This window comes from Carassius auratus, chromosome 36, assembly GCF_003368295.1.
Source record: "Carassius auratus strain Wakin chromosome 36, ASM336829v1, whole genome shotgun sequence".
Taxonomy (NCBI): Eukaryota; Metazoa; Chordata; class Actinopteri; order Cypriniformes; family Cyprinidae; genus Carassius; species Carassius auratus.
The window spans coordinates 1193587-1219045 of NC_039278.1; the positions used below are offsets into that span (position 1 = coordinate 1193587).

The following is a 25459-nucleotide window of genomic DNA, read 5'->3' on the forward strand; positions in this document are numbered from 1 at the left end:
ACATTTCACAAATGCAAAAAAACAATTTGTAGATTTACAACTGTCCACAAAAACCTTTCAATGTTTAAAATGTACGAGTGTCTGAATGTACGAATCGTCATTTACTACGAATCCACTTGGATTTGTGTGTGTGTGTTCTTGAGACTTTCCTAGCAGAGCTCTCTTCCCACGTGGGTCTGTCGTACTCTTTAGCCAATCAGATGCGAGCTTACCATTCAACCAATCATATCATAAGCCACTGAGTGCATTCAAGGAGCACGATTCTGCGCACCATTTGCACAATATGGATTAATTAGAACAGAAATTAAGCCTTTACATCAGTAATCCAGCATGGCGAATGAAGAACGGGAAGCAAGGGTAAGAGTTTAGTTTATTTCATAAAAGTCTGAGTTTACACATCTTATCGTTTACACATTCAATCAAAATACAGTTGTAACAGGACAGTTACAGTAATTATAAATTAAACTGCAATCAGGATAGTAAAAAGAAAGACCTGTAAAGACAAAAGTAACATTTTGAGAGTTGTGAAATTATAATTCTATATAATCTTGTTTTATAAATTGATGTCTGTTAGGTTTTATAGATGTGATTTATCTGTGCATGCAATGGCAATGTTGATAACACTAAAACACCAGTTCTTGACATTCAACATTCACTGTAAGAAGATTTTGGAGTAAAAATAAAACTCTATTAAAACTACCAGTGAACAGTTCAAATGTAGTTTAAGTCATTTTTAGGTAAAGTAGTATACTAATTACATATTAGTCAAAATTGTGTATAAAGACAGATAATGTGTGTAACTCATAACATCATCAGATATAAGTGGCTGTTTGGCTGATTTTGCCATCAGAAGCTTACTAAGTTTAATTCTATTTAGTCATTTTTTACTTTATTTAGTAATAATGTTATTTGTTTGACAATATTCTTAAGCAAATATTATTTCAAATAAATACACATCTCATTGCAGCATGTATTATTTATTTACTGTCTTTAAATGAAATTGTGTTACATCTTACAGTGATGCTTTTTCTTGAATGATCTCCCCTTTTCCTGAGGATAGGACTGAATTATTATGCTGGTAGTTTCCCATGTTCCTTACTTTTAATAAAAAATGATTACGCTTGGCTGAGCCTGGCTTAAATAACAGTGCCTTTGCAACTTCAACCTCTCTAGAATGTTTCAGTATCAGATGTCTTTTGATTCTTGTATTAGGCTTCTCACAGTAAAGACAGAAATTATAGATGCGTTGATATGGTGTGTTTGAGGAGACTTTCAATTTGATCATATTTAGTTGTTGAGATGCACAGCCTTGCATTTCCATCCAAGCCTTTGTAAGCGGTTTTCCTTGGATGGCTATTTCTTCTGCTACTTTCCCTTGTGCCTGTTTTGTTTTGATTTCTTCTTCTTCTTTGTCTCCTGCTTCCTCTGTCATTTCCAGGAAAGGGTATACCAGTTGTTCTGTGTTGCTCTGCAATACATAAACATTACTTAAATCAATTTGCAATGAATAACAGTGCTATAATCTCTGCATTATTCAAACCCCCTGGTTATGTAAATAAACCCCAAATTACCATTTCACATGCAGACAATTCCTCTTTAGTGTGGGAATATGAATCTGTCACATCACTGCACAGATTCTCTGGGATGTCCATCTCATCTTGTGCTTGAGGAAAGCAATTCTCTGTATGGGCTCTGTCCTGTAAATTAATAAGAGTTTATGAGTCCATGTAACACACCTGATTAAGGTCTACTTTTGTCCGACCCGTGTTTAGCAATGATACACCTATTGCTTAGAATAAACTGCCTAAGGATACTTACTTTATTTCCATTCTTGTTGCTGTAGCTGTTTGTGCTTCCAATTTGATCAGACTGGCGATCGAAACCTGTAAATTCACACCAACATTTATAGCCAGTTACTTAATTAATGATTATTGTAAACTAAACAATATTTCTTTGCACATACTTTTGACTTCCTGGAGGCATTCCTCAATAGTAGGACGCTCTTCCATTGATTTGCTCAGCATTCTGCTTAAGATATTGTTTTGTCTTTCATCACATTGAAGACTAAAGTTACCCATTCTGACATTTAGAGATACACCAAGTGGATCGTTGGCGTAGGGTGTAGTTGTCTGATAAGGGTGTTGCCCATCCGTCAGGATGTAATGGACCAAGCATCCTGCTACCTATAAAATAGAAGATTCATTTATAACAATGCCACCTAACTAAACTGTACAGAATTTATACAATTAATTGTAATAATATTGTTATGAATTCTTATAATGGCATTCAGGACAATTCAATAAGTGCTCTTTTTTGTAAAATGTATTTTATTTAATCCTTTAATTAATCCTTTTATTAATCATAGTTGTTACAGACTAAAATATTATCATTGCATACATTAAACCTGTTGACTTGCTCCCCCTTTTATACTCAAACCCAGACCCAAATTAAAAGATGCAATTCATAAAGTCTTTGCTCTAGAAGTTTAGTTATTCCTGCTGAAGAAGACATTTATTCATTTTGAACTAAATCAAAGGGTAGCACTTTATTTTACAGTCCTGTTCCTCATGTACATACTATGTACTTAGTATAGTAATTACAATAACTATGTAATAACTAGGTACTAACCCTGAACCTACCCCTAAACCTAACCCTACCCCATGTACTTACCTTGTATTACCAGAACTTTCTTAGATAAATACACTGTAAGTACACTATAAGTACATGTAAGTACACGTACTTTAAAATAAAGTGCAACCGAAAGATGTTTACTAAGGTTAACAAAGATGAATTAATATTGTAACAAACGTATAGCTCTTTGTTAATGCATTAACTAAATGTTAACAAATTACACTTGTTGAGAAGTGTTGCCCATAAAACTTAGAGGATAACGTTTAAAGGCTCCAGATTAATGCATTAGTTAAGCATTGATAATAATTTTCTTGTTCACAGCTAATCATTAATTAACCAGGAACACACTAGCAATTAATGATTAACTTAACATTTTAAGGATCCAGAATTGTGCATTAGTTAAGAATAAACAAAGTAGTAATTAATGATTCACTTTTTCACAACTGTTAACTGGTAATCCATGTACTTAACATTGTTTGTAACAGGTTTGCCAAGTTAATTACATTATTGTACATTAAAACTCAAAGTTACTTTGATCTACTACAAATAAATAACAATTCGGTGCACTGGGGTCTTCTTGAAGGTTAACAACTTGTACATTTTCAGTCCTGACTTACCTGGATATCTGATTCTCTCTTGTATTTGTACTGCACGCCCCCAACATCTTCATAACTTAACCAAGAAAGTGTTGTTTGTGTCAGATGCAGTTTTCTGCTCGCTCCAAAGTCTGCTATGTACACTTTATTGTTGATATCTGTAAAAAAGTAAAACAATTAGTTAAAATGTAGCACTTCCAATTACCTTATCATGTATTTTAAATGTATTTTATTTATATTTTAAGTGCACATTAAAGGGTAATCAAATACATGGCTAATCCACAGATTGTTCTTACCAAACAAAATGTTTTCAGGCTTCAGGCCTCTGTGCAAAATTCCACAAGAATGCAGTTCCTGAAGTCCTTGCAATAACTCCTGACAGATCTCCAGTCTTCGATGCTCTGTTAGCCCTTCTCTTTCAGGAAAATCCTTGTTTTCAATCAGCTCCATTAGATTGTATTCACAAAGAGGAGAGATGAAATAGGCAAAGTACGTGTCTTCCAACACCGCAATGGGTTTCAAAAGATGTTCTGCTTTAAAATTTTCTGAACACAGGAAATTAGCCATTTCCATTTCATTTTTGTAAATATGTTTGGCAACTCGTTTCACTGCAACTTTGCAGTTGTGAAAGAATCCTGGGAAAATCTCAGCAGCATTGCATCCATCAGCAATCTTTGTTTCTGTGTTAATAACAATTTCATCATTTTTCATCATGCCAGGCTTTAGGTCAAGGTTTTCAAATGAATCCTTCCATCGGGATTCCTGTAAAAGGCATAAAAGCATTAGGTAAATATAATTTTAATCATGTCAATCATGTTTTCACTTATAAAGTCAAATGAAAAAGGAAATCTCTATAAATTGACCTTGATCTCTCTGCACAGGGAAGTACTGGTTTTCTGAAAATCATTACATGCATGATGTCAATATGTTGAGTATGGAAACATTATTTGATCAATAATTAAAATAAACCTCACTGGGTATGAGGTTTCCTCCTCGCATCATGAAATAATTTAGAAATATGAACTAAAAAATATTAAAATAGAAATGTACTTACCTGTCTCCATGGGAAGTCAGGATCTCCGCAGTCGAACATAATTTCTTCCCCGGCAGTGATTTTTGTGGTGGCAAATGCACACAAATGTGCTCTTTTCTGGGCAAAGTAAATACTTTGAAAAAAAAAATATTTCAATGTAGATTCTGTCAGGAACCCAGAGTATATATACGACCCTACCCAGCGATCTGGACTGTGATTGGATAAGGCTCAGTCAGCCCCATTACTGTTGCCCCATTACTGTACAGTCATGCAGATTTCAGTAGGATTAAATAGAGGCTTAACAATACGGGTAACTGGTTGGTTTAAAATTTGGTTATACTTGGAAACATTTCAAATGGCATTAAATAATTACACACTTTTGCTGGTTGCTTTCTGTCAAAACACAAACTTATAATCGTGGCAGATGAAACATAATAAATATTGATAACTTAAATAAAAACATAAGACATAGAGTGACTCATCAGGTAGAGATGCAATGCATAAGAGAATGGCCAGCATGCTGATGGCTAGTCATACAGATGCTAATCATACAGATGACTGGCCATACAGACCACATTCATACTGATAGCTGTCATACAGACAGTAATCACACCCTGATGTAACCAAAACAACTGGTTTATAATCACAGAACATTCACTCATTTTTTAAAGTGAAGCTGTCTGTATAACTTACCTCATGTTGTAGGATATGTTCTCCCTTCAAAAGAGGAAAGTTCTACATTTTGTAATCAGTTATTCTGCAAATGTTGCAACTATGTTTAAACATGTTTAACAAAACTGTCTTTCCTTTTTTAAGAAAAGTCAAGTCAACAGTTCACATTGTTAACTCTAAACAATAATTTCACTTCATCAGAAAATTCAGTCATCAAAAATGCTATGTTGCTACTCAATACATTTTGAGTATAAAATGTTTTGAATACGAAAATATATACTCCCAAAAATGTATGACGTTTATGATTCTTGTTGATCTCATTTCAAAACAAGTAAACCTCTAAGGGCCCTATTTTAAAGATCAGAACACAAAGTGTAAAGCGCATGGCGCAGGTACACTCAGGGCATGTCCAAATCCACTTTTGCTATTTTAACGACGAAAAAACAGTCCGGGCGCCAGGGCAAATTTTTGGAATGGGTTGTCCCTATTCTCTTAATAAGTAATAGGTGTAACGTTTGCTTGTGCCATGGCGGATCACTATTTACAGGCGGAATTTGTTGGCGGAAAAGCTGAAAACATTTCAAGCGAAGAAACCAATCTGCTCGTGCGTGAAGTTATAGTGCGCGAACAGATCATCTGCGGGACAATCAGGAATCCAGCAAAGCTCTGCGAGATGAGTCAGTTAATATATATGTGTGTGTGTGTATTGGCACGTTTGTACAATAGCCGATTTCATTCATCATTATAAGTAGTGATAGGCTGAATTGCAAATAGGTAGCCTTATTCAAGTACACGCAATGACTATCCATCATTACATTTTTATATGTAGCCGACACAATAATATTCTTTTACACTGTAATCCTTTTGTTTTTAATATTTGGCATGTTTGTGTGATGCACATTCCTGTGTGTAATAAGCAAAGTCAACGCAAACACTGTGGACCCGCCCAGAGGCACATTTTCTACAAACGCACTCTTTATTTTCAGCTCCTTAAAATAGCAATGTTCCAGCAATGTGCCTGAACACACCTCTTTTTTGGAACAGCAAGCCCATGGGCGCACATAGGACCGCAAATGCATTTGCTAATTAAACGACATGGCACTGGACGGGAAAATGCAAATGGCGCCGAACTGAAACTAGCAAACACACTTGTGTTGCATTGAGCCGGGTGTATGATAGGGCCCTAAGTGTTAGTGTTTATTCATTTGAATATCTTTCAATTTACTTTTTATTTCAGGGATAAGCTTTTACATTTAAACCTGTGAGTTCTGGCTGTCCATGTTAAAGACCGCCAATTTATCAATTAAATAAACATCATATAAACATACATTTTTCAGCAATTATGAAACTTCATACAATTCAAATTATGGGAGCATTGTCAATCATCCACACATAGTCTTTGACAAGCCTGAGCTATATTTAAATGATGAGGTTAATTTAAGCCCTAAGGGATATTATATATTTTAAGTGATATTATCCAGTGTCTGAAATACCACAGACCATAAGCCTGATTCTGGATTGGTGCATGTTATGGAAAAGAAGGTCTCCTGTTTTTTTTCTAAAGTACCCATAAAAAATACCCAGCAGTGTGTTCATCAAATGCCTGACTTAATAAAAGTATTACACTGACTTAATGCTATGATGTTATTTTATTTATCTAGCATTTATAGCATTATGAATGTTGAGAGCATCATTACTGAATGGATAAAAAGTTGATCTGTTTCGACCTCACTCTGACCCTCACTACAGTCTTATGTCACTACAGTCTTATAGGATGATAACCTTCGTTCCACCTTTTCTCGAGACCTTATGCTAACAAAGTCATGACCATGACCCCGGAAGCGGAACGTCACGTGCTATAAAAGGCAAGTTAAACTTCCGGCTCGTTCTCTTGACCTTTTCCGCCTTAGAGACCTGGTGCAGGTAGGATTCAAATTAATATTGTTAATTCACCATTCAATTCATCACCCAAAAGTGGTGCAGGTGCCTTGTGCCTGTGAATTGTGGTGTTTTTATTTTATTTTTTTGCAATGTATAATTGTGATATTGAGGGTTCTACATACTAACCATTCAATATTTCAATACAAACACTCAATTCACGCTATATGTAATTAAGAATTGAAGTTAGTTATTGTATAAATTCAGGTTTTCTAAGGATAGTTTCTAACATACTAGCCATTCAATATTATGGGTTATTTCTGTTTTATTTCAGAGTATCCACCTGTAACTAGTGAATATACTTAATAAAAAAAAAATAAAAAAAACAGTGGAGCCTTATATCACTGTTCGCAGCTGTTGGTGTTCGATAGAGGCCTGCTAAAATACGTTCGCGTACAAGTGCAGGCCTTTCTTTGCTTTGCGTGAGCTGGGTAATCCCTTAACTACTGTGCGCAGTCAGTGGGACTGATGGGCAATGGACCCCCGTGATGGGCATAGTGAATGCCCTTCATGCCTGGGGATGGCTCATTTAAGAGAGGATGTGGATAATCCCTGCAGTGTGGCTTGTGACCTGCCTAGAGGAGAACGACTTCACCGCGCTAATAGAATATGTAGTTCTGTACCTGAGCGTGGCAGGGCGAGGGAACGCTCATCGGACAAGCGTGATCATAAGCATTCTTGCAGACACTCTCGTGATTGCCATGAATTGCACAGCTCAAGCCATGAGAAGGTGGTGAAAGTGGATTAACGCCCAACTCCCGCCCCACCAGCAGAGGATGTCAACACAGACACTCAACTACAGATCATGACTGCTATTCAGAGTTTAGCACAGAGGATGGATCGAGTTGAAGCTTGTCACTCATTATCACCTTCATTACCTCCTGGTCAGGAATGCGTTCCTCCACCGGCACAGAAAGGTAATCCTGAAACAGGGCCTCTCCCAAGGAGAGTGGCGGTTGCACACGGAGGTAATAGCCCAAATTTGGACCTGATACGGGACAGCTTAGGTAGATCTCTTTGCTTCCAGGGAAACGAACCATTGCCTGGGATGGTACTCCCTCATGGAAGAGCATGGTTCCTGGACCTAGTTCAGCTGATACAGGGTCCTCCGTGGCAACTTCCAACATGAGGAGATCTCCAATCCCAAATAAGCGGGCAGATATGGCATCCAAACCCAATGGCACTGCAATTGTGGGTATGGCCTCTGCAGAGTCCGTCCTTCAGCAGCTAGATGAAACGGTATGTGAAACACTGAACAATGCCAGAGCTCCATCTACTCTGGCTAATTACTCCATAAAGTGGAGAATATTTTTAGACTGGTGTTTAGGCATGAGTGTTGATCCAATAATCTGCTCTGTGCCACTTGTCCTTAGATTCCTACAAGCTCAACTGGATCAAGGAAAGGCAGCCAGTACAATTAGGGTTTATGCTTGAGCCATTTCAGCATCCCATGGGGGAGTGGATGGCCAGCCATTGGGGCGACATCCCTTGGTAGGTCAGTTTCTGAAGGGAGCTTGTCGGTTATGTCCTAATCGTACTTTGTGGGCACCCAATTGGGATTTGCCTTTTGTACTAGACTGTCTCACTAAGCCCCCGTACGAGCCTATGGCGGAGGCAGATTAAAAAGATTTGTCTCTCAAGACAGCTTTTCTTCAGATGGCACAGGGGTAATGCTCTGGCCCAACCCTGCCTTTTTACCAAAATTGCTTATTCCTCAGTTCAGAAATCAAGTTCTGGAGATAGTTCAATTTCAACCCCCTTCACAGGCAGATCAGCAGAGTTTGCTTAACCTTTGTCCAGTAAGGGCATTACGCACCTATGTAAATTTTACTCTTTTTGTTTGCTATGGTAGGGCCAGATTAGGGTTGCTGCTTTCTAAACAACATTTGTCGCATTGGTTGGTTATTTCCCAGGCTTATACGGGAAGAGGGTTACCAGTTCCTATGGGAATACTGGTCCACTCAACCAGAAGTGTAGCCACTTCATGGGCTGCACTAAAAGGAGTTTCGGTGGAGGAGACTTGTGCTGCAGCATCATGGTCTACACCATGTACATTTTCTAAATTTTACAGGGTGGAGGTAACTGGCGCAATGCCTGTTAGCACTGCAGTTTTGATGTCAGCTGCCCAGCGAGGTTTTAATAGTTCCTAGTCTGTAGTTCCTCGCAACCCTGTTGACATGAGTCATCCTATTAGACCATAGTGACGGTCAGAGTGAGGTCGAAACAGATCGTAAGTTATGAATATAACTATGGATCTGTGAGACCGAAGGATGACTGTCACTATCCTTGTCGCTCGGAATACTAGGGCGTTCAAGGTAAGAGAACGAACTGGAAGTTTAACTTGCCTTTTATAGCGCGTGATATTCCGCTTCCGGGGTCATGGGCATGACTTTGTTTACATAAGGTCTCGAGAGAAAGCGAAACGAAGGTTATCATCCTATTAGACCATAGTGACGATAATCCTTCGGTCTCACAGATCCATAGTTATATTCATAACTTACGTTTTATATTTTAAAGTTAGAGAATTTAGGTAACAGCAGGTCACTGTGAGTTCATTACCCCTCTAAAGAGTTAAATAAATCTGCACATTTATTTAACAGAACAAATAAGTCCAATTGTTCATTCTTGTTATGCTATTGGATGATAGATTTGAGAAAAAAAAAAACTTTGCTAAACTGGCCATGAACTAACACAGTCTGGAAATTTGCTTGAAATACATCTTCGTTTTTGTTTTACTAAACTACATAAATCAACATTTAAGTTAAATTACACTAAAATATTATACAATGCCTTAAATACAAACAGCTTCTTTATTACAATTTTGAGTTTCAACCCAAATTTAATGATAAAATAATATCAAGTATAATCAAGGACTATTTGTATCATTTCATTTATAAAATACATGGACCTGCTTTCTTTTCTGGGCTTTGCTTGTATGTCCAAGTATCTGCTTGCTGCGAAAGGGCCAGGTGATAGTGCTGCTGAATGTGGAGGCATTAGTGCCATTAGCATATAAGAAGAGGGCACAATCAACTCGCCAGACGCTAATGTGTGAATTGTGGGATGTGGAAACTCTTTAAAACATGTCACTATGATTGGGATTGAATTGCTCTAAGATTATGTAGCTTGAAAAATAATATATATATATATATATTTTTTTTTTTGTATAATGCACCAGCCAGGAAAGACCATCATACACACTGTAGATACTGAAAAATACACTGCATTCATTCATTCATTCATAATTGAGCAAAACAAAGTAAATTTTAAAGTTTTCATGAATTTCACCAGAGTATATCTACAATATACTACATATACTGTTAGTAAAATATAATTTAAGTCATTTTAATGTCATTTTTGCTGCATATTTAGAAAAATATGCTACACATATCAAACAATTTTTCTTTTAAATAAGTTTCATATTAATATTTGATATCAGAAATAATATTGCTAATTAAACACTATGAACACAGTAGGCTGTTTAAATTGTGTAAACTGAAGTGTGAGTTTGGTTCAGTGATGGTCGATATTTTTCACTTGAACAAAATCAGTTGATTTCGATGTTTCCATGTTTAGGTCACCTTTTTGTTCACTATTGCACGGTCATTCCTACACAGACTAAACTGTACATGCTAAACGTACACATCAACAGGTCTGAACAGTACTACTAACTTACAACGATTAAGAACACTGCAATAAATCGTTGATGTAACGTAGCAACTTATAACAATTATATTTTCTGAATGAGGAATTTTGTTTTATTTTTGCGTGGCTGAACAGTTTTGAGTAGACTCTTTGAGTAGACGTCACATTGTTGCTCTAATTGACGTTCAGAAGAATCCATTCAACATGGCGGATAATCGGAAGTGACTGGAGCGAACTTATGGAAGAACCTGTAATTACATCAAAACAACTGTGAAAATGTATTATTTGAATATCACAATAAAGGAATGTTTTCATTTTTGGGAAATGCTGCGGCTTATGTGTGATACGTGTGAAGAACAATTTTAATTACACTGCTCTTAAAACTTTTTAGTTTTACTTAATTGTTATTTTTAATTAATGTTAACTTTAACTAAAATTTTTGTTGTTTAATTGTTTTTGAGGTAATCGGTGTCCACAAAAAAATGTGTGTATTCTGAACTTAACGTGTTTTACAGTGTAGTAGTGATTTCACTAAACTAAAGCACACTGGTCTCCTGTTAGATGGTCAAGTGTGATGGTGGTCCACCTTACATTTAACAATTGTAAGGAGGATTTAGGCTGAGTGGATTCCATAAGCGGGTCTTTATTATAGGATCTGAGCATAAAATCCAAACAAGATTCACAACTCGTGGTCAGGTCACAGGCTTGGGTCAAAACACAGGCAAAACAATCCACTGGCAGACAAATCCAAAACAGTAATCCAAAAACGTGAGTCAAAAGAGCAAAAGCAAAGATCATAACAAGTATCAACAATGGAACAATGAAATTACGCTTAGTAAGGCAGTGAACTGGCAATACTTCGCAAAATGGTAGTGCAAACAAATTACTTATATACTGGGTGACAGGAAATGACAAGACATGATGTGGCAGGAACAGGAAATGGCAGAGTTCAATATTCAGGTGAAGGCTCCCTCTGGTGGACTGGAGCATGATCAAACGTTACAACAAAATTTCACATTCTCACTATCTGTGCATGCAATGGCAATGTTGATAACACTAAAACACCAGTTCTTGACATTCAACATTCACTGTAAGAAGATTTTGGAGTAAAAATAAAACTCTATTAAAACTACCAGTGAACAGTTCAAATGTAGTTTAAGTCATTTTTAGGTAAAGTAGTATACTAATTACATATTAGTCAAAATTGTGTATAAAGACAGATAATGTGTGTAACTCATAACATCATCAGATATAAGTGGCTGTTTGGCTGATTTTGCCATCAGAAGCTTACTAAGTTTAATTCTATTTAGTGTTTTTTTTTTTTTTTACTTTAAATTGTTCCTCACCATCCTCTGGTCTGATCGATGCCCTCAGCCATGAAGTCGATCAGGCGGTCTAAGACCTCCGAGACCCTCTTGAGGTGCCCCTTCCCACAGCGGGATGGGATGGTCAGTTGGTGAACGCAGCCACACACACACACATACACACTGCAGTGCTGAGGCTGTGATGAGGTGAGGGTCCGGTGTCTCTGTGGAGATCCCATACTGTAGCTCCAGTCAGAGCCTACACACACACACCACCTAAACACCAATGAAGAACCAACACTGAACCTCGTCTGCCTGACAGTCTCCTAAACCCGGCTGAACTACGACACATGGACTGCTTAGAGAGAATATGTCCTAATGTCCACCAGAACGGTGTCCGAGCATAAACCAGCACAAGGTGTTCTTGACCGGGTGCAGATCTGGTGCTGATGATCAGTGCAGGTGGTTAGTTAGTAGCACTAGGCATTTGTCCTGCTGTAAAGAAAGTCTGTGGGATTATTTTCTATTTTCGCCTGCTTTATCATCCAGCAGATAACGACAGGGACATTTTCATGTGAACTTAACACTGGCCGAAAAGCAGGACAACCTTGATTTTCACCAGGTAGGCAGAGAAGTTCACCGTAAAGTGTGTTACTAAAAGTGAGCGGCGAGGCTGGGCAGCTGTCCTCGTTTTGGCTGGTCTCAGGTAATGTGGCCCAGATAGGGCCGCCTCGGCAGAGAGCAAGAGAGCTGTGCTTTCTGGCCCCGCTCCGCTCTGCTCGGGGAGCCGGTGGCACTCCAGAGACGCACTCATTAGATGCTATTTTCAGGAAGCAGGTCGCTGTCCTTCTTTTCCAACAGCTCCTTTCAGCAGGCAAATACACCAACAACTTAATTCTGACGTCCCACAAGTTGAGCTCTTAAGAGAAACACGCAGTTAAAGACCATCCCCACTGTCTGAGACAGATGTTCACACTGCTTTCAGCTTCACTAGGATTGCTCCATGAATGATTTGCTCTAAATATCAAACTAAGTAATATTGTAAATAGCAAAATAATGTTTGTTCAAATAATTTTTTATTGTCCAACTCTCTAGCAAAAAATTTTTTGCTAGATAATTCATTTCCCAATTAAGTTACCTAAAAATGACACAATGTTTTAATTAAAATATTAACATATGGGGGTAATTACTATTGTTTATTTCTATATATTATTTAAATCAATCAATAAATCCTTCTTTTCATTCAAAAGCAGTATGGAAAACCATGCCTTGGTTATTTTTATCCACATTTTGAATCTACAATGGCAACGACGGTTCCTACTTTTAAACCATTTTCAAACAAATACACAGATCTGAAATACCTAAAATGTCCTCCCCATTCCAACACCCGGATCCATCTCTGACCTCTTAACAGAAATGATTAACATGCCTCCAAATTACAAGTCATTTCACAAATAAGACTACAATATAATAGTTATGTTTAATTAAAATACATTTCTGTACACCAAGGATAATTCGTATTTGAAAAATCATATGAATATTTCTATTGACCATCAATTAGACTAAAACTGACTGATTTCATGGCTCACTTCCTGTTATCTTCTTTCTTCTTGGAAAGCTTTAACACAACCCGTCCCTCAGTAAGGGAAGGTTAGATGCCCTCCAGACAAGTGTTGAATGTGCAGGACGTCTTCCACAGCTCTACAGTAAGTCAACAGAAGAATTGCGTTCTCGATTGTTAACGACTTGTGTTTCCTTCAGATCCTCACACCATACGACTTAGGAACACTTGGCATGTATAGGAAACATGTCACATGGATGACTGTTATGATGCTTTTATGACAAGTCCAGATCTTATGATATGGTGGATTCCAAGCATCTTCAGCAGTATATAAGAGTGCAAACATCTACAAACATAAGACATTAATCTGAAGGAAAGCCCTCTAGAGAGAGAGAGTCCCTGACATACAGAATCACCCTGAACCACCAGATCTAGACAGCCATCATCACACTGCTAAAAAAATATTGTCATGCACTAAACCACATAAACCCAGAGGACCTTGCTGAACTCGTCATCCGTTATCTGGAGCACATGGGCTTTTACAGTGACTCTGGAGTGGTGTGTGTGTGTGTGTGTTCTGCACCTGGTTCATCTGAGAGCCATCGTCACACTACAGCAGACAGAGCAGCTGTCAAACACCTGTGCTGAGACCACAGACAGCACTTACTGCACACACACTTAAACACAGCTTCATGCAGGAGGCTGGAGATTTTGTGCATACATTAAAAACAAGAGGAAGTGCCATTGTTTAGGGTCAGAGGACAGTGCAGTAATCGAGCGCTGTAGCACCCTGCCGTCATGTGCATGAGTTATGAACATATTTCAGTTATTGGGCCCACTATAGGCGGAACTGGATCAAACTTGGTGCGTGACTTCAAAATAACCTTTCCTGAAAGTGCACCAAGTCTAATGTAGACTAAACTCTGCACTCAGGAGATACAGGCTAATTAGAAAGCAAAATATGTGACAAACAGAAATACTCTGACCAGACAAACTGTATAACAAAATATGAAATAAACCTGGATAAAATTAAAAAATATATGTGGGACTCACATCAATGGATTAGTTTTAAAAAGGTAGCTTTTTCAGAAAATGAACAATCGTCCAGAAACTGGAGACCCTGAAATTAAATAAGAATAAGAATAAGAAATAAGAACAAAAGCAAGAGGTTTCCAGCACCTTCTTTAACGAGTCACTCAAATGAGTTTGAAACTGCGTCTATGAAACTAAGCTCCCACAATGCACCATATAACACATCATCAAGAGAATGAATATGCCATTAAAATACACAAGGAAACACCAACCGAACTTCGATGAGAGGTTTTGTCCGCACTGATCTGCATGCAGGTCACACACAGATTTATTTGCTGTTATTGTCCAGAAGTTTCTCCCCCATGTGCTCCATCCTCATAAACCAGCTGGGCACTGCTTTATAGATCAGCGGCATGTCCAACCTGCCAAAGAAAGGTTCTTTCAGTATTCAAAATAAACTTTTATGATGTTAAAGTGCATGTTCGTATGGCAGCACTACCAAAAAAAGACAGATGGCAAAGTGGAAAGTGCTCTGGAAGTAAAAAATCAGCCATTGTTTCCCCAAAGAAAATAATGCAGAAACCTCTATGTGATTAATCATTTTAAAAGTAAAAGCATTCAAATATCTATTGTATTATAAATAAAGGATGGCATACATATTACAAATGGCTTTTGCTTTCTGAACATCTTCCAAAATGCAAAATATTGTATTTAATATAAATAATGAATGACTAAGCAAATTAAGCCACAGTTGCTGATTCAATTCCTTCACTCACAATGTTTCAGTTTATTTCATGATGGAATAAAGTAGATTCTTCCAGTACCTTTTCTTTCCATTTCCATGTTTTTTTTTTTTTTTTTTTTTTTTATCTAATGGGAAATTGATTACCTAAAAGCCTACGAAGAAAATAAATGGGGTAAAAATGGTCAGAATTAGTTGATATTTTGGGAGATGTCCAGTAATGACCATGACTCGCACCAGTGCATGTTGATTAGCTAGCCAATGGTTTACTTCAGAATCCGATTGATGCATGCCAACTTTCTATTAGCACCTACCTATTACGTGTACTTTCTGTTTTGACTATCTGTCCATCAATGCAGTGATTAAGCAACAGCGTTTAAAGGTGCAGTCTGTTCTATTGAGAGTTAGTGGCTGAAATGGGTACTGCAGTCCAAATTCAAAACATTGGAGCGAGTTGTTTCTCCTGCCCCTCCTCCTCAGACTCAACATTGAGAGGCGACGAGTCTTACACTGTGAACAGATAAATTGATTCTTCCTCTTTTTAATATGTGTGCTGTTTTCTGCCAACTGTTATCCCAGAGAGTTGAAATGCTATTGAGTAAAGTGGCAATGGGCGGAGTCAGACATTCCAACACAGGACACACGTTTCAAAGTAGAATTACTTGGCTGTAACATTGATTTTCAGAGAAACAAATATGTTAATTTAGCATGTTTCCTAAATATCTGGAAACACATCCTGGTGTTTTTATGCTGTAGTACAGTCCCCAAAAAATTACATACAGCTCCTTTAATTGACTTTTTCTGCTTTTCCGGTGATTACTCTTACCAGATAACCATTAAGGATGAGAAAAAGCATCTTTTGTTGGTTGACCTTAATTAAACCGGTCCTTCGCACCTCTCTGCTAATTTCAGTGTTGTGGTTTGTTGGCAGCTCACTGACACTGCGGTCTACAATTACAGATGAGGAGCATGTCTGACCTCTGGAAAAGTCAGCATTAGCATTCAGACCATCAGTATCTGCGGAGCATTTACACTGACAAACCCCTTCAATATCCATAATGTTCATGGGCAGCAGTGGAGGGATGGGCAGCGCTCTTAAGAGTCGATAGGAGAGTGATTTATTGATGGCGCAAGCATCAGAGGGGTAAATGAGGCTGTGACCTCTGACCCACTCTCAGGAGCATGTTGAGCAGTGCATGCTAACACTCCTGCGCCGTGAAGCCCCTCTCTGTAGACCAGCATATCAACTGAAACTCTTCCTCGTACAGCAGAGGTCACAGAGATGAGTGCGCCAGTTTTGGAAAGGCTTGGAAGGCTCAATATTTTTAAAGTCAAGTTCTCTGGATTTCTGATAAAGTGAACACCTTTGAATGTCGTCTATCAGAACATCTGCCAGCTGCTTCAGAGACTGGCTTTGTGAAGCTCTCTGTGGCTGTTTTTGTTGAAACAGGTGAATGTTGAGGTTTGTGGTCACTTTCTGCATTCGATCTCTGTTTAAACACAATCCTCCTTCTTAGTGTTCAACGTTCCTTACCAGTCACTTTCAGTTTTTGCCCAGTATTCTTCTTCTGGACTTAAATCAAAACACAATAAACATTCTCTGAGAGTCTCTGAGAGTCACTTCATGAGCATCTGACCCTTTCCTTTGATAAAAATAAAATAAAAATTAGGTTTAACTTGAAGGAACTGTGACAGAAATATATAAATGTAATCAAAGTACTCCTACTACTAATACAATTATTAAAACATAATTTCTAAGGAAAATTTACAAAAAATAAAATAAATCATCAGAATCTATTTACCAGAAAATGTAAATACACAACACAGCATTTCTGAAAAAAATAAAATAATAAATTATATTTTATACAATTTATCAATTAATCAGAGATGCTTCTGATTATTAACATTTTACGAAACCATTAAAATGGAATCCAGAAAATTAATGGAAAACACAGAAGTTTGTTAAAAAAAAAGAAAAAAAAAAGAAAATAAAAACCTCAAAGGGCCTTAAAATGTGATTTGATAAACTTTTAATAAATTGCTGTTAAATTGTTTAAGTCTCATGATTCCAATGAATTGAACATGCTTTTGATTAACATTATTTAATTTAACCAGTAAAACAGAGTCCAAGAAAAAATACATAATTCAGAAAAATTATTATATAAAACAGAGAAAAAAAAAATGCATTTGGATAAAAATCAAACCCATTTCATAGGGCCCTATATACTGCACTGATATTGTCAAAGGTAGGTGAATTCAGTACACAGTGTTTATTTGTGATTCAAGTGCTCGTTGAATACTTCGTGTTTCAAATGCGGGCAGTACGATAAACACAGGGGACTGGATTGTAGACAGGTGAGTAAGTTTGATTCAGGAGTGTCACAGCCACAGTCACAGATCGCTCATATTTGTTCTCTTCCTTTACAGATGCCGAAGTTAATTCCAGCTCGGGATAAACACAGGAGACTTCAGAGACCGTTGGATCACAGGTAACGAAAGTGTGTTCCGGGGTCCTGGGGGCAGCAGAGCAAGGACACAGGTTAGTGTACAAAAGGGTGAGTATACGTTACGTCTGGTTGGCAGTGATGTGTCAGCAGCTCAGGAGACAAGTGTGTAGGGTCTGCTCCTGTTGGAGGCTTGAGACGGAGACGGAGAACTGAAGTTGGGGTGAGTATCTTATAGTGCTCTGATTGGATGATTAATGCGGAGCAGGTGTGGCTGGTTAGAACTCAGGGGAACGTGAGCGTTGTGGATTGGCTGAGACCGGGCTTGTCTAATCCCTGACACTACCCCTCCTCTAGGGTCTGCGCCAGCGGACCTAGCTCTCCGACGTCGTGGAGGCCTGCCTCGGGGTTGCAGAACAGGTCTTTCCGGGCATGAAACTCTGTGAGCAGATTGGGGTCGAGGATATCTTGACAAGGCACCCAACATCTTTCTTCTGGTCCATAATCTTCCCAGTCCACCAAGTATTTTAGCCGCCCACCACGACGTCTGGAGTCCAGAATCTCTCTCACTGTGTAGATGGGCTCAGCGTCAATGGGTGGTAATGGGGGGTTGTAGTCAGGTCTGCAGAGGGAACAGAGACAAGTAAGTGATGGGGTTTTAACAGAGAAAAGTGAAAGGTGGTGTGTATCCAGTATTGAGTCGGTAAGTAAGGGCAAATATTGGTGATGGTTTACAGCCTGCTGGAGATGTGCCTGGTTCCGAACCCTCTCACTGTTCTGGAACCAGGTGTTCACAGCGAGGACCTCGGATGGCTCACCAGACCAGGCGAACAGAGAAGGTTAGAACACATTGGAAAGGGGTCAGGTTGGTGGATGACTGTCGGAGTGACCTTTGTGCATATTCTGCCCAGACTACGTAACGGTTCCAGAGGTTCTGATTTTGATGGCAAAAGGTTTGAAGGAAATGACTGATATCTTGGATCGTTTTTCTCTCTGTCCATTTGTTTGGGGGTGACAGCCGGAAGTGAGACTTACGATAACATTTGAGTAGTCCAGAGAACGAATGCCATACCCTGGAGATAAACTGGGGTCCTTGATCCGATACAATGTTCTCCCGGGATTCCAAAGTTACGGAACACATGTTCAAACAGGAGCTCTGCTGCCTCAAAGGCTGTGGGTAAGGCTCTCAAGGGAACTAGTTTGCATGCTTTAGATAATCGGTCTATGGCTACTAGTATACAGGTTATACCATCTGAAACTGAGAGATCCATGACAAAATCCACTCCAATGTGGGACCAAGGGCGATGTGGAACCGGCAAGGGGATCAGTTTCCCAGTAGGTAGCTGTCGCAGAACTTTTGTCATGGCACAAAGGGCACACCCTCGGATGAATTACTGGACATCTTCCTGCATTCTTGGCCACCAGTATTTGCGTTGTAATGAAGCGAGGGTTTTATTGACCCGGGGGTGACCTGTTCCTACGGAGAAGTGTGCATGGAAGATGAGGGGTCTACGATGAGTCATTGAAGCACTTGGGAGACGTGACACTGATGATCCTTTTCATTGGGAGAGTAAATGAGTATGTCATCTATGTAGACGAGGGCAAAACGGTTCAGGAACTCACTGAGAACCTCTTCCATGAAGCTTTGTAATACAGAAGGGGCGTTTACTAGACCATACGGCATTACCAAGTATTCATAGTGCCCAGCGGGGGTTTTCCACTCGTCTCCCTTCCGAATTCTGACCAGGTTGTATGCACTCCGTAAGTCTAGTTTGGTGAAGATACAGGCATCCCGGAGTTTACAGATATACAACATAAAGAAAACAGACAATGAAAATATGAAAAAAACAATCACGTTTGTTTTTTCACTGTAACCTACAGAAATGATATTTACCGCATAATAATGGATGTTCACATTATTTTGTCCAACCCCTGTAAATGTTAAGTGATTGTGCTGATGGTAGTCGAGTAGATTTAAACAGTTGTAAAATACATAAAAAAAATTGTTTAATTAATCAAGGCATGTTTTTAGTTTTTCACCAAACATAAATAATTTAACTCTCTAACTCAATACAGTTACTACCCTTATTTTATTTGGGGGGGGGGGGGGGGAAGAAAAAAGTACACTACAACCAAACATGAGAACAGTACATAATTAGTTCAGGTTGTGTCTAAGCTGCTGTGACCAAAGTAAAGGTGTGGACATGATTAGCACATTTTCAGGAAAATGAAGCACAGCTCACACAGAAGTCACTTTCAAAGCAATCAGCTTTCTGTTGGTCACTGTGGTGAAAGCACATGACTAACTGAACTCTCACACAAGATTTGAGACTGCATGCCTTTCATTTACAATTATGCATTTATCCAACGCTTTCCTCTGAAATTACCTTTAAAACAGAAGAACAAGCAATTCGTCACTGAGCCAACAATATTCAGAATATACAATTACAGGTTTATTATATGTTATGAATAGATTTGTTATTAAAACAGTGGTCAATTTTAATGGAAATGGCTGTACTTCAACTTCAAGATCTCCCAGACCAACAGTAAGTGTGGCGGCAGATTGAAGCCAGTTAAAGTGTGTCTGCACTCACCTCCAGCAGTAAGGGTAGCTGTGCTTGAACGAGCTGGAGCTCACCAGACGCCCGTTCTCCGTCAGCCACTTGATTATGTTTTTGTCTGCATCCTGAAAGCATTGAGGACAGACAGAACAAAGTCTCAGAGCATGCAGTGAATACAAGCAGACAGTGTGTGAGTGTTAAAGAATAAAGCGTGTGTAAGTGCAGAGCTGGCGTCGAGCGCCGCTGCAAACACAGGCCTGGCTTTACAGCTTCATCTGCAGCTCTGGAGCTATATAAGTGTATGAAGCATTTGGTATCCTTGAGGACGGTCACATCACTACACTAAAGCAGTTGGCTGCACTTTTCATTGACTGCCTTTCAACAAAAGTCATATTAATTCACTTGAATGGAAACGTGTCCAGCTTGTCCTTGTAGCAGAGAGGATCTGAATTTGGCTGTTTCATTCATAATCGATTTAAGGAACCTTTTTTTTAACCTGTGAGGCCTTATGAAGGGTATCTGTAATTCTCCTGGAGAAAACTTTAACCCGTGAGGTGCTAGGTGAAACCACAGTGGTGTCTGCAAGACTCAACACTTATTTATCGCCACCAGTGACACTCTTCTTCCAGCACTTTCACACTCAAGTCACATGACAACTTTCAAAAGCATGAATTTAATTCAGTTCAAATCAATTCAATTCAGGTTGATTTGTATAGCGCTTCTTACAATACAAATTATTTCAAAGCAACTTTACAGAAAATTATGTTTCTACAATATTTAGTAGTAGCTTATAAGTGGTGACTGTCAGTTTATGTGCATATGCCAGGAATTTTCTGAAAAATGAATACAAGATGATGAACATTATTAACAGCAATTATTATATGATGCAGTCACACTTGTAGCAATATTTGTTAGTTCTGTTGTTGATTCAGGGTCAGCATCATCTGAGGTCCTCTGAGGGTCAGCATCATCTCTTCTCAGGTGTTCTGGATCCAGACTGGAGCTTGTGTAAATCCTAGTTACCACGGGATGAAGATCCAGCAGAAACAGAGAAACACATAGAGACATCATTAATATAGCTGCTGTTCCAACAAAGTAAAATGACTTAGTTTAACCCAAGCTAAAGAATAAGAATGCGCATTTGATCAGAACAGCCACAGTTGTATCTGAGATGCATTATTCAAGTGCTTGGCGAAAGATATGTGCTTTTAATTTAGATTTAAACAGAGAGAGTGTGTCTGGACCCCAAACATTATCAGGAAGGCTATTCCAGAGTTTGGGAGCCAAATGTGAGAAAGCTCTACCTCCTTTAGTGGACTTTGCTATCCTAGGAACGACCAAAAGTCCAGCGTTTTGTGACCTTAGGGTGCGTGATGGGTTGTAGCGTGGTAGAAGGCTAGTTAGGTACGCTGGAGCTAAACCATTTAGGGCCTTATAGGTAAGTAATGATAATTTATAACTGATACGGAACTTAATAGGTAGCCAGTGCAGAGACTGTAAAATTGGGGTAATATGATCATATTTTCTTGACCTGGTAAGGACTCAAAACGCTGCATTTTGGACGACCTGTAGCTTGTTTATTGAAGAAGCAGGACAACCACCTAGAAGTGCATTACAATAGTCCAGTCTAGAGGTCATGAATGCATGAACTAGCTTTTCTGCATCAGAAACAGATAACATGTTTCGAAACTTGGCAATGTTTCTAAGATGGAAGAATGCAGTTTTTGTAACATTGGAAATATGATTTTCAAAAGACAAATTGCTGTCTAATATAACACCCAGATTTCTGACTGTAGAGGAAGTAACAGTACATCCGTCTAGTTGCAAACTGTACAAGATTCTGTGTACTGTTTTTTGGTCCAATAATTAATATCTCTGTCTTATCCGAATTTAATAGACGTAAATTATTGGTCATCCAATCTTTTAAATTTTTAACACACTCTGTTAGCTTAGATAATTGGGAAGTTTCATCTGGTCTCGTTGAGATATATAGCTGAGTATCATCAGCGTAACAGTAGAAACTAATCCCGTATTTTCTAATAATATTACCAAGGGGCAACATGTATATTGAAAATAGAAGGGGACCTAGGACGGATCCTTGTAGCACTCCATATTTTACTGGTGATAAATAAGATGACTCCCTATTTAAATAAACAAAATGGTTGCGATCGGACAGGTAGGATCTAAACCATCTTAGAGCTTGTAATCGATCTATGAGTATGTCATGATCTATGGTGTCGAACGCAGCACTAAGATCAAGTAAGACTAGAAATGAGATGCAGCCTTGGTCTGACGCAAGGAGCAGGTCATTTGCAATTTTAACAAGTGCAGTTTCTGTGTTTTGGTGGGGCCTCAAATTCTTCATACAGCTAAAAAAAAAATTTGCAGGAAGGAGCACAATTAAGCAGAAATTTTAAAATTTTAGACCTAAATGGAAGATTTGAAATAGGCCTATAATTTGCCAGTACACTTGGATCTAGTTGTGGTTTCTTAAAAAGAGGTTTAATAACCACCAGCTTGAATGGTTTTGGGATGTGACGAGTTAAAAATATTGAGAAGCGGTGCTTCGGCTACAGGTAACAACTCTTTCAGTAATTTAGTGGGTACAGGATCTAATAAACATGTTGTTGGTTTAGATACAGTGATACGTTTATTTAGCTCTTCCTGTCCTATGGTTGTAAAGCACTGCAGTTTATCTTTGGGTGCGATGGATGAAACTGAAGTGTTAGACGCTGTAGAATCTAGGGAAGTCGTGGCCTAATGGTTAGAGAGTCGACTCCCAATTTAAAGGTTGTGAGTTTGAGTCCCGGGCCAGCAGGAATTGTGGGTGGGGGGAGTGCATGTATAGTTCTCTCTCCACCTTCAATACCACGACTTATGCACCCTTGAGCAAGGCATCGAACCCCCAACTGCTCCCCGGGCGCCGCAGCATAAATGATGAACACTGCTCCGGGTGTGTGTTCACAGTGTGTGTGTGTGTGTGTTCACTGCTCTGTGTGTGTGCACTTTGGATGGGTTAAATGCAGAGCACAAATTCTGAGCATGGTCACCATACTTGGCTGAATGTCACGTCACTTTACATTCGCTATTCTATTTCTGATGTTATCTATTTTATCAGTGAAGAAATTCATAAAGTCTATTTAACGTTGGTGGAATATTTGAATCAGGTGGCGTCTGGTAATTTGTTAACTTAGCCACTGTGCTAAATAAAAACCTTGGATTGTTTTGGTTATTTTCAATGAGTTTGTGTATATGCTCTGCCCTAGCAGTTTTTAGAGCCTGTCTATAGCTGGACATACTGTTTTTCCATGCAATCCTAAAAACTTCTAAGTTAGTTTTTCTCCATTTGCGTTCAAGACTACAAGTTTCTTTCTTGAGAGAGTGAGTATTACTGTTATACCATGGTACAGTACGTTTTTCTCTAACCTTTTTCAATATGATGGGGGCAACAGCTTCTAATCTATTAGAGAAAATAGTGCCCATGTTGCCAGTCATTTTGCCTAGTTAATGTGTATTTATGGGTACAGATAGCAGTTGAGATAGATCAGGCAGGTTATTTACAAATCTGTCTTGGGAGGCTGGAACAATAGTTCTGCACAGATGATAACGCTGAGACATATAGATAATATTTCAGTGATACTGAACCTTTTGATCATCAGTATTTTTTTATATGTTTTCATGTAAAGATTTTTAAATGAAGATACACTTACTGGAGTAGGCGTAAGGTAATATGCCTTGTTTTGTGATTAGTTGATTAAAAAAGTTATGTGGGTTTTTGATTAAAACAAGAACAAATATCTGCCAATGGGCTCAGAAAAATCAACTTTATTAAAGGGGAAAATATTCTCATTTACAGATATTTGATTGTGTTGTAAGCACAAACTCAGTTTATTTTGATCTTTCCTTTTTTTTTTTATTTTTTTTTTTTGATAAAACAAGACTTCAATATACATTCAATTTGCGTTTTAAGTAAAATTATCTTGATTTAAGGATGTTTAGATATTTGTAACTCAACATATTTTATTTTCAGTTCATACATCATTTAAAGCCATGACTGTGTTAATTAAAGACTTTCTGCTGTGATTTAAGACACTTATAAGGCCTTAATTTGTGGAAGGCCTTTTTAAGACCAGCAGAAACCCTGCTCAAATGCTCAAATCACTGCTTTATGAAGCAACATTACCCAAAACCCCTGAAGGACACAATGTAATGAAAGCGCAATGTAGATATGACTTACAGCTCCGAAGTTTGGGGCCTGATGGACCACTCCAGTACTGTCATCATCACGCACATAGTTATCCACCACAACCGAGAACGCACCACTCTCCTTATACTGAGAAGAAAAACAAGCATTCATCACGACCACCTCTGACATAATAAGATGAAGTGCTTCATGGAGAAAGATTCCTGACTAATGACCACATTAGGAGACATGGATTGGTGCAGCTTTACTCATTTAGAAGGTGCATAGATTAAAACAACAGAACTGAGCTAAAGAGATCAGCAGATTGTAATGCTAATGCTAACATATTTTTTCAGATACAGAAGTCTCAGCATTCTGTCATTGTTTCCTCAACCTATGTTCCTTTTAAAGAAATGTAAGAGCATGAAACGGTCATTGAGAGTGAATCAATCTGCGGTGACGCAGCATTACAATGCTTACCTTGATGAAGTACTCTAACAGAGGCTTGTATTTTTTGCCCTTTAGTGTGTTGTCAGGAAATCTATAAAAGAGAAAAACACACATTATCAAAACTGAACTACAACCACAGAGCAGATAGAGAATTACACTGAAGGAGGCGAAACACAAGACTATAATGCCAAAAACTCTCCTTGACCTTTGAGAATATGAACATTTATAAGGGGCTATGACTGATCAATACTGAAGGAGCAGGTGGGAATTCCCTTACGAAAATTAACCATGGTTTTACTACAAATAAAACCAAAAAACCATGGTTACTGTAGTTAAACCATGGTAACCACAAATTAACCATGGTTTTGCTATATTAACCATAGTTTAACCATGATATTTGTAGTAAATCTGTGGTTTTACAAATGGCAGTCAATACGCCAAAAAACCATGGGTTACTACAGTTTTACTATAATAAAACCATGGTTATTTTTTGTAAGGGTTTAGCTCAGGCTATCACTCGGGTTATGAACAGACAGTCTCGGTTTGTGAGACAAGTTCACAATGTATTCAATTCAGACATCAGCTAATCCTTATGTTGCTCCAAACCCGTATGACTTTCTACTGTACAATCACCAAGAGAGAACTTGTGAAGAACATTTATGCTGCT

General features: G+C 38.4%; 1 protein-coding gene and 1 pseudogene across 1 annotated transcript; both read right to left on the reverse strand.

Moving 5' to 3' along the window:
• The window catches only part of LOC113055615 (isoleucine--tRNA ligase, cytoplasmic-like), a 72774-nt pseudogene extending 56764 nt beyond the window's left edge, over nt 1–16010 (reverse strand).
• LOC113054916 (serine/threonine-protein kinase Nek2-like) lies at nt 537–4403 on the reverse strand. The gene is made up of 8 exons (XM_026220715.1): nt 4282–4403; nt 4091–4123; nt 3524–3989; nt 3249–3385; nt 1964–2183; nt 1819–1883; nt 1572–1697; nt 537–1468 (listed from the first exon to the last, which is right to left on the reverse strand). The coding sequence occupies exons 1-8, from the start codon at nt 4318–4320 to the stop codon at nt 1013–1015; spliced, it is 1542 nt and encodes a 513-aa protein (XP_026076500.1). The 5' UTR covers nt 4321–4403; the 3' UTR covers nt 537–1012.
• Nucleotides 16011–25459: the final 9449 nt, after the last annotated feature.